The 10064-nt window shown below is 33.6% G+C and overlaps 1 protein-coding gene across 1 annotated transcript; it reads right to left on the reverse strand.

The window, feature by feature from the left end:
- Window positions 1-776: 776 nt before the first annotated feature.
- On the reverse strand, window positions 777-7010 carry LOC107863600 (aquaporin SIP1-2). The gene is made up of 3 exons (XM_016709596.2): window positions 6123-7010; window positions 5771-6043; window positions 777-1091 (listed from the first exon to the last, which is right to left on the reverse strand). The coding sequence occupies exons 1-3, from the start codon at window positions 6414-6416 to the stop codon at window positions 930-932; spliced, it is 729 nt and encodes a 242-aa protein (XP_016565082.1). The 5' UTR covers window positions 6417-7010; the 3' UTR covers window positions 777-929.
- Between the last annotated feature and the right edge of the window lie 3054 nt (window positions 7011-10064).

The raw sequence follows: 10064 nt of genomic DNA on the forward strand, positions 1-10064 counted from the left end.
GATCCATAACTATTTTTTGAGCTTCTACTCACAGGCATTGTAAGATCTATCTTTTCACTTGTAATAGTTGCACAAGCCAAATACTGAATTTCATCTTCTACAATCATAGCATAGGCCTAATTAAGTGTAGATGTAACTTCTTTTAACAAAATTTGTCTTCTAGGCTGATCATAGGAATCATTCAAGCCACTTAAAAACTGTATTAACCTCAATTCCGATAAATGATTCGCATAATCTTTGGACCTTGGACAAGCACATGATGGTGCAGGAACTACTGTATCGTACTCACTCCATAAGCTATTCAATTTTGTGAAATAAATTGCTACTGAGTCAACTCCTTAGGACAATGAGTTAATTTCCCTAGGTAACTGATAAAGCATCATGCGATTTACCTTGTCAGACCTTTCTCTATTGCATTACAAGTTTCCCATTGTTCATGCAATTCTTCTCTGTATATGTGCACCTGTAATAAAACCCTACTTCCTTTTCCCCATTAATGCAATTGGGATCAAAGTAGCTCCAGACATATCTGGTGTTCCTATAAAAAAACGAATCACTTGGATCAATTCTTTCAATAAAATCGTCACATTATCCATTTCTCATATTTATAGGTAGGATTTCAATCAATGGGTGTCAACTTCTCTCTCGAACTAATATGGTTCATACCCTCACCCAATAGCAATTTAGCAATATGCAGAAGTGCAAATGCACCCTCCGGCTTTGGACATTCTTAAAATGCTGCACAATAGTTGAATGCTATAGTTTAAAACGATCACTGACAAGGGCAAATATCTTTTAGAATTTTGCTAAGTACATAAAACATTTCCACTTAAGAATGTTGTAAGAGCATTTTAAAGCCATGTTTGGTGGACAATCAACAACAACAGTATTAGGAGCTGGAGAATGAATCAAAGCAGAATTTATTTTTTTTAGTTCCGTTTTTGCTTTTGAGGTTTCTGCTTTACTGGAGGCGGAAATAGAGCACGAAAAATCCATGCAGCCAAAATTGCTCCTATGAAGGGACTGATCCAGTAAACATAGAAGTGTTCCCATGTGTTGTGCCTGTTGCTCAGGTAAGCCCAGCCAAATGCCTGCAAATGTCATAGCCAATTAACAAACAGTTGCGTGTTATATAGTGATTTAAGAAGTTAAGCATGAAACAACAAAAAGAAAAATATGGCTACAGTTTTAGGTAAATTTCATAAATGGTCATACCACTATGGGGTTTTTCGCAACAAAAGTCACATAACTATATTTTCTATGAGTATGTTGGTAGGGTGTAGCTTTTGTAATTTTTCTATTAGAAACCTAGTTATTTGACTTTGGTGAAAAGGTCAGTTATGTAACCATTTATGAAATTTACCCCTATAGATTTCCGGATGCCAAATAAACCAGTGTCAGCATAGTCGCATTTAAAAATAATATTACTACTCTGAGCGGTCTAAACTTCGACCCTTATTTGTTTCTTCACATTGTAAAAGGGAGCAAAGCCCCTTTTTGCTACCTCTATTGATTAAAAAAAAGGGCACTCCTGCCGTTGTTTCAGACTTTCGGATGTCAAATATACCAGCATCAGCATACACATCTAAAAATAATATCACTCAGCATCAACGCAAGTGACATAGCTTCTACTTCCCAACCATTATTGACACACAATCATAGTTTATATTAGCAACTCAGCAAACAAATTAATTAATTAACAAATCAAAAAAAGTATTCGTCAAAACCTAAACCATGAGTGACGGACACTTCTGCCATGCAACTGACCTTTTTAATGTATTTTTTACATTTACTACTAGTACAACAAAATAAAATTGACATACAGAGTTTCTCATAAGGGAATGGACAAGGAACTTATTCTGCTTGTGCAGATCAGGCAAGCATTCCTTGCCAAACCAATCATCCGTTGCCAAGGAAACCAGTTCAAAGGAAAAACAAACATAATATGCCTAAGATGATGTGTGTGTGTATATATATACGGAAAATGGCCTAACATGCCCTCCAACTATGTGAAATGATGCAAAAATGCCCTCCGTCTACCTATTGGAACTAAAAAGCCCTTCTCATCTACCTTTGGGGCTATTTTGCCCTTTTATTTAAGGGATCAATTTAGCCCAAATTCATCAATGACGTGGATTTTTTTTTTATTGATCAACTAATAATTAATTAAAATAATTAGTTTCTCTCTAAAATCCCAATCCATCCAAATCTAATAACCCAATCCGCTGATATCCCGTGATTATTAATCTCACCCTCAAGGAGGAATAAGAAAGAGTGAAAAACACTACATCCCCGGGATAACTAATCCGAGATGAGCTATTCCATTCATTTTGTCTCAACCGAACATGGGATAAGCTTCTCTTCTAAATTAATCCCGAGATTAGTTACCTTTATCCCTCCTACCAAACGCCCCCTTAGTTCAGGTATTAGTTCATGACTATGCATTCTGCCTCACCTTTGAGGAAAAACATATAATGCCATTTATAGTCTTTTGCTCATCATTTCTTTGTGTTTTTAGATGCAAGGTTGTGGGTGACTGAGATACGTTTCTATGTTTGATTATTTTAAGTTTGTTTGTAAGTCACATCAGGATGTGAACAAGAGAGGTTCCGTGTGTATACATCTCAACCTCAATTTTACTTATTGTCATATGTGTTCTGAGAAAATACTTTAGCAAGTATTGCATATATTCAGTCACTGATAATACTATCAACCTAATAATTAAGTTTAGCTCACAGTGTTCTCAAATTATGCCTCACAAGTTTGTTGTGAGATTGCGACTTGTTGTTTCATCTAACTAATATTTATTAACGTGAAAGTGATGAAAACTTCCATGGTGTAGTAGTATGAGACCCCCTACAACTATTCCGCAATAATGAACTTTACATTATAACTAGACAAATGGTATTGAGCTTAGATTCAGATAAACCTAAGACTTTCCCTTCTCTTTGGAAGACTATATTAACCAAATAAATAATGCACAATATCAATTTTTCGTCGTTATAAATTGATTTGGTAAATAAAAGGACAAAATAGCCCCAATAGGTAGACGGGAAGGGCATTTTAGGCCCAACAGGTAGACGGATGGCATTTTTGCACCATTTCACATAGTTGGAGGGCATTTCAAGCCCTTTATATAGAGAGAGAGAACTGTTGCTAGTAGAAGGAAAAGCCAAAAATGTATAAAGTCCCAAACCAGGATCAAGATGCGTCCATAGAAAATGAGGGCAAAATGAAATACTTGGGTAGTCAACGTGACTAGATTCTAAATTCTTGATTGAACTCATTCCTTGTCTTATGTTTCCAAATTGTACGCAAAGACGAGTAAAAGCAAAGTATTATTTAATTTACACAGCGAGGAAGTTTTTAACTAGAATTTAGGCCATAGAAGATAAAATAATTAATGATAAGATGTTAACAACATAAACAATAGCAATTTGATCACTCCATAGATTAGACATACAATCTGGGTTAGTTTAAAAGAAAAATTTAGCTAATATTTGCCGTGTACATTCATTTTCAATAATTACCATATTCCATAACACTATAAGGGGTCGTTTGGTTGGGAAATTGTTATCCCGGGATAAATAATACCGGGATTAGTTATCCCGGGATTACCCTGGATAACTTATCCCACCATGTATAAGGGATAAGTTATCCAATCACTATGGTGTAAATGGTGGAATAAGTTATCCCACCATTGATTAATCCCTCCAACCAAACATTCGTTCAATTGATCTTTATATTTTATCCCGGGATTACTTATCCCTTGGATTACTTATACCTCAAACCAAACGACCCCTAACAGTATGAGGCAAATAAAAGCATCATCAAGGTTCAATTGGTTAATGTTTACACATTGGTAATTTTTATTTAAAACATTTTATTTGCATCATTCTTCACTTCTCCGTTTAAAAAAGGGCAGCCGGTGCACTAAAGTTTCCGCAATGCGCAGGGTCCGGGAAAGGGCCCGACCACAAGGATCTATTGTACGCAGCCTTACCTTACACTTCTGCCAGAGTCTGTTTCCAAGGTTTGAACCCGTGATCTCCTTAGTCACATGGACATGGCAGCAACTTTATCAGTTACTCCAAGGCTCCCCTCCAATTCTCGATTTACCAATACAGAAATAAAATACTAGAGAAAGTGCATCTGTTGAGAAAACAGATCAGTGATTTCCTAGAGAAATATTGAGATACAGAGCAAAGTCCAAAGCAGATTACTCAAGACTGCCTGAACCACACCCCAGAAAAATGAAAATACCAACTAAAAAATTATTTCACTGGATCCCTCAATTCACTCATGGTGTGACATGGGGAGGCTATGGGGATGGAACATGGAGGCAATACATCATTTTGGAAAAGATTACAATTGGAAAGTCAAAAGAAATGCTTAACTGGGTTATAAATTCCAAAGGAAACCAGAAATCTAAGATTGTAGAGAGAAGTAACAATTGGTCTTCTTAGGGTGTGTTTGGAATGAAAGGAAAATGTTTTCTGCAAAAAATGTTTTTCTAGAACATAAGTCTGTTTAGTAAGAAAGCAGAAAACATTATTCCAAAAATATCTCATATAACCTAGGCAAACACTATAACATGGAGTGAAGTATAGGAGTATGGAGGATGGTGGTGGAGAAGAGGTGTGTTTGAGGGTGGGAAGAAACAACTAATATGGAATGCCACTTATGAACCTTGTTTTCACTACTTCCATTAAGGAAGTCTCTCCAAGGATCACCATCACATTAGCAGCACCACTTGTTCTCCAATGTCATCAACTTTAATGTGGGCTTATGAAATCACCAATCACATGAGTCAAGGGGTGGTCTCTATTTTTTATGCTAATTTGTAATCCAAGATATGCAAGTCCAGCCACTTTGAAGCAAAAATTAGCACAAATATTGCCTTTTTGTTATCATGAATGCTTGCAATTTATCACTAGGTTTGTGATCCACAGAGACGTCATGCATAGTCTCAAGATTGCTAGAGTCAGAAAGAACTCAGAATAGCTTCAAGAGAATATAAATGCATTAAGATAAACTTGGAAAGATGAATGAGGTTAGAGTTTGTTTTCAAAAGAGATGGGCAGATTTAAAGTTCCCTTCGAGTAATGATTCTCCTTTAATTCATGGGGTGGCCATATTTTCCTGTTGAATGACTTTTTCCTCAAACAGCTTCCAGAGGATATGCTAAAGGAGCTGAAAAGAAAATAAAAGAAAAATGAAAGCGGAATGAAGAAATCAGAGATAGCAGATTATGCAAAACAAGAAGGATGCAGTAACAAGCACGGCACAGAAAGGAACTTCCCATCCAAATTGCAATCCCTGATAACCTACTACCTCCGACCCCCCCCCCCCCCCCCCCCCAAAAAAAAATTAAAAAAAAATCCCCTCAATTGCTTCCCACAAATTGGAGCATGTTGCCGCCAGATCTATACTACAACCCCACCCGAAAAAAAATGAAAAAGGGAAAAAGGGGCAAGGGAAAGATTGGGGGTTCCATTGAAAACATCTTTCTCATACATTTCACAATCTAAAACCTATGCGAAGGCAATGATGTACTTCTCATCTTTGTTACTATCATCTCTGTGAAGGAAATGGTGAGTGGCAGAAAATAAAGGGCCGATCCATAAAGACAGTCAGATCCAAATATATGAAAGAAATTACCAAAAATATATGTTTTATTCTCCCAATTTATTAAATCATAAAAACAGTTCCGCAAAAGGAGAGCATGAAAAAGTCAAATAATATTTGTGTTCCAAGAGGTATTACTTACATTGGCTGGATTCATAGAAGGTCCAGTGTACTTTGACCCAGCAAGTACCAATGGGAGAGTTACCATAGTGAGCAACCAATTCTTGAGAATTGCACTATTTGGACCCCTAAGGACAATGACAAAGACCATAAATGTGATTATGAAAGTCAAGACACCCTCTGCAATAGCTCCGGCTTGTACGTCCACCTTCAGAGCAGGCCCATCAAGCATGTGGTGATACTGCTTAGGCATAAACTCCATTATTGCTAGTGAACCAGCAACTGCCCCTGCTACCTGTAATGATCAAAAGATAGTAATTATACTCTCTGTTTTGTTCATGTTTCAGAAAAAAAAATATGGGAAAGTTGTAAACCTGAGCAGGGCAACGAACGGCAGCAGAGAGAAGAGAATCATCTCCAAGACCAGCAGCATAAAAGGCAGCATTTCCAGTTGGATTGAAACCAGCACCACCCAATACATCACCAAGAAAACCAAAAACTAAGAAAATAAGGAAAACAATAAGGGTGGTGATGAAGAGGGATCCCACTTCACTGACAACACCAAATGAAGAAGTTATCAAGTAAGTAGAAACCCCAATATTAGTTGAACACAAAACCCACAAAAAGGTCAACACCCCATCACCAATTGCTGCTTTAATAACACCCATCTCTCGATAGATATCTGTTTGCAGTGGCAGATCCACAATTTAAGAATTGTGGGTACTTAAAAAATTAAAAAACTGAAAAAAGTGAAAAATTGGCTCAACGAGTTCAAACCCGGATGCCCTTTTCAATGGAAAATCTTTAACATCAATCTAAATAGTATTGTACCCAGCCAATTTTTATTTTTTTTTAATTTTAGTGAGTGCTTTTATACCTATTTTTGTATAATTTTTATGTAATTATAACTATTTCACGTCGAGTTTACCGGGGTTGAAGCATTCAAAAAACAACGTAGCCCCGCCCCTTGTCTGTGTGCATGAGCTAGTCGCCTTCCTCCCTCTGTCTGATCCAACAGAGGAGAGCGGTACACAAAAGTAACTCCCACCTCCGGTAGTACAAAAAGATAAAGAGGACAATAGAGGGATATCTTGAAATCTATCACTACTACTACTGTTAATCTATTATTACCAACTGCATTTCTATTTGTTTGTTTACCCCTTTAACAAATATCTATTAAATCATTTAATATATTCATGTTGTTGTCAAATATAAACTAATAAGAAAAAGAAAAATAGAGAGAAAGAGCGGTTATTTATTTCTCTTCAAGAATTCTTAAGGGTTTTTTAATAACTAATTGAACGCACGTGCTTGGCATGTGTAATATTTATTTATTTAAAATTAAATAATTTTATTTATTGCATAGATTTTAGTGACTTGTAAATATTTCAACACACTTTTTAAAAATCTTTCATATTTTAACATAATAATGTAAATATAAACATATATTTTAGTATAAGCACCTATATTTATTATCACCAGAAGTTTCAAGTAATTGATCGATCATCCATTTTGTGTTTGTCATGCATTACCTCTTTCACTTACTGCCAGAGGTCAAGAAAGACGCATCAATTTGAACCATATTTGTGGCACAATTATTTTTTTTCTAGATTTAAAATATTTTCTTATTTTTAAAATCAAATCTTTACAAAATAATTAATTACATTCTTATTATGTACTTAAAATTTTAAAATTTGGTACTTCTTAAATTTTTCTTATTCTAATGCTTTTATATTTATTTCTAGATTTTTCAAATTTTCTTAAAATCAAATTTAGTTGAATTAAAATTCTTAAAATAATGGAAAAAGTTTTAGTTGTCATTAATTTTGATGACTTCTAATAAGAAAATATTTTACCATAAATATATTTAATTAATTTTCAAAACTTAAATATTCAAAAAAATCATTAATTCTGATAACTTCTAATAAGGAAAGGTTTTACCATAAATATATTTAACTAATTTTAATACTTAAATATTAGGAAAATCATTAACTCTGATTACCTCTAATAAAGAAAGATTTTACCATAAATATATTTAATTAATTTTCAACACTTAAATATATTAGAAAAATAATAAAAAGACGATTTTGTCTAAAACAAAGACTTTTAATGAAGGGAAAAAGTTCAAACAATATTTCTAAGGTCTTCCACACTTTTAATATATTATAGAAAAAATAAAGAAAACTTTTTATTTATAGGATAAAATTAACTTTTTTTCTAAAAGTTGTTATTTAAAAATTTTCTATAAATAAACATTTATTATATATGGTAATACATTTATAACACTCCTCCTTCATTATTAAATTGATAAATAATGTGTCTCATTAAAAATTTACTAGAAAAAAATTCAATGGAAAAAAATTTAGTAAATGAAAAAAGTATTGATTTCTAACAATACGTATATAGGTTGCCTCATTAAAAACCTTATAAGGAAAACTCAGTAGGATAAAATCTCGTATGGAAAAAAAACTACAACGCGTATGAACTCCCCTTAATAAGAACATCCTTGAACCTTTGCATCCTGATCTTGTGCACCATCTTTTTGAAAGTTGTTGTTGGAAGAGACTTGGTGAATAAATCAGTCACATTATCACTTGTACGAATCTGTTGCACGTTAATATCATCATTTCTTGTAGCTCATGAATATAGAAAAGCTTCGGCGAAATGTGTTTTGTGTTATCTCTTTTTATGAATCCTCCCTTAAGTTGTGCTCTGCATGTTGCATTATTTTCATATAAAATTGTGGGTACTTTATCACATTTCAAACCTCATTCTTCTCGAATGAGATGTATCTTGGACTTCAACCACACACATTCTCGTCTTACTTCATGAATAACTATTATTACAGCATGGTTCAATGAGGTGGTTATGATAGATTATTTTATGGATCTCCAACATATGACAATGCCTCCACATATAAACACATAACCTGTATGAGATCGAACTTTATGCGGGTCTGATAAGTACCAGCATCAGCATAACCAACAAAATTGAGACTACAATCTTTCGAATAAAATATGAAAAAGGGCCAGAAATACCTTTTAAGTATTGAAATTGGTTTAAAATACCCTCAGTTAACCTATTGGGCCAAAAATACCCTTTAAGTATTGAAATTGGTTCAAAAATATCCCTCTATCCACCTTTATGGCTCAAAAATATCTTTGCAACTAACGATTTTTTTAAATCATAATTAAAAATTCAAAAAAAAAGTCAGAAATACCCTTCAAGTATTGAAATTGGTTCAAAAATATCCCTCCATCCACCTTTATGGCTCAAAAATACCCTTGCAACTAATGATTTTTTAAATCATAATTAAAAATTTTATTAAATGCGTGATAATTTTTTATTGGTCAAAATTAAATTAATTAAAATGCTAAGCCCAATCCAGACTCAACCAAAATTACCCGATCCATACCCTACAAAATTAACATAATTTTGATTAGTGAATGGTGTGAAGTGTGTGGCGTGAAGTGGTCTCGCACGTGGAATGCACTTGCCATTTGATGTATATAAACAAAAATAGTAACAACTATTTAGGAAAGAATGTACTATTTTTTTTTATATAAACTAAACGTGTCACATAAAATGAAATGGAGGAAGTAAAAAGATAGTGTTGCCTAAGACGTGGCATAACCAAGGAATCTCAATTGGTTTTGCTAGCTAATACAGAGAAATATACATCACAAAGAAATATCAAACTAACATTATAATTAGGGGATAGAATTCTACACAACATTACATTAGACTGATAGATTCTAAGTCAATAACATTCTTGCATTTGATAGCAAAAATTACTCATAGTACCAGGTAGTTTTAGTTGGGAAAAATTTTGTACGATTTGGGTCATGTAGTTTGAGTTGGGTTCGAATTAGATTTAACATTTTAATTAATTTAGTTTCAACCAATAGAAAGTTGTCACGTATTTAATAAAAATTTTAATTATGATTTTAAAAAATCGTTAGTTGAAAGGGTATTTTTAAGCCATAAAGTTGGATGAAAGGAGTATTTTTGAACCAATTTCAATACTTGAGGTATTTCTGACCCTTTTTCGAATTTTTAATTATGATTTTTAAAAAAGTTAGTTGCAAGGTATTTTCGAGTCATAAAAGTGGATGAAGGGGTATTTTTGAACCAATTTCAATATTGAAGGATATTTCTGGCCCAATAGGTTAACGGGGGTATTTTTGAACCAATTTTAATACTTTAAGGGTATTTTTGGCCCTTTTCTGAATAAAATAAGTCCATATAGCCCCTTTTAGATGCCACAATATATGTTTGATCCCATTTCAATATCTCCTAGTAGGAGCAGAACTATA

This window comes from Capsicum annuum, chromosome 3, assembly GCF_002878395.1.
Source record: "Capsicum annuum cultivar UCD-10X-F1 chromosome 3, UCD10Xv1.1, whole genome shotgun sequence".
Classification (NCBI taxonomy): Eukaryota; Viridiplantae; Streptophyta; class Magnoliopsida; order Solanales; family Solanaceae; genus Capsicum; species Capsicum annuum.

Excerpts from the sequence above, each read along its gene's own strand:
- LOC107863600 (XM_016709596.2), bottom strand. The coding sequence starts at position 6,416 with ATGGGTGTTATTAAAGCAGCAATTGGTGATGGGGTGTTGACCTTTTTG. Across the intron at positions 6,044-6,122 it reads CCGTTCGTTGCCCTGCTCAG|GTAGCAGGGGCAGTTGCTGG; the intron begins GTTTACAACTTT and ends TGATCATTACAG. Across the intron at positions 1,092-5,770 it reads CTTCTATGAATCCAGCCAAT|GCATTTGGCTGGGCTTACCT; the intron begins GTAAGTAATACC and ends TGACATTTGCAG.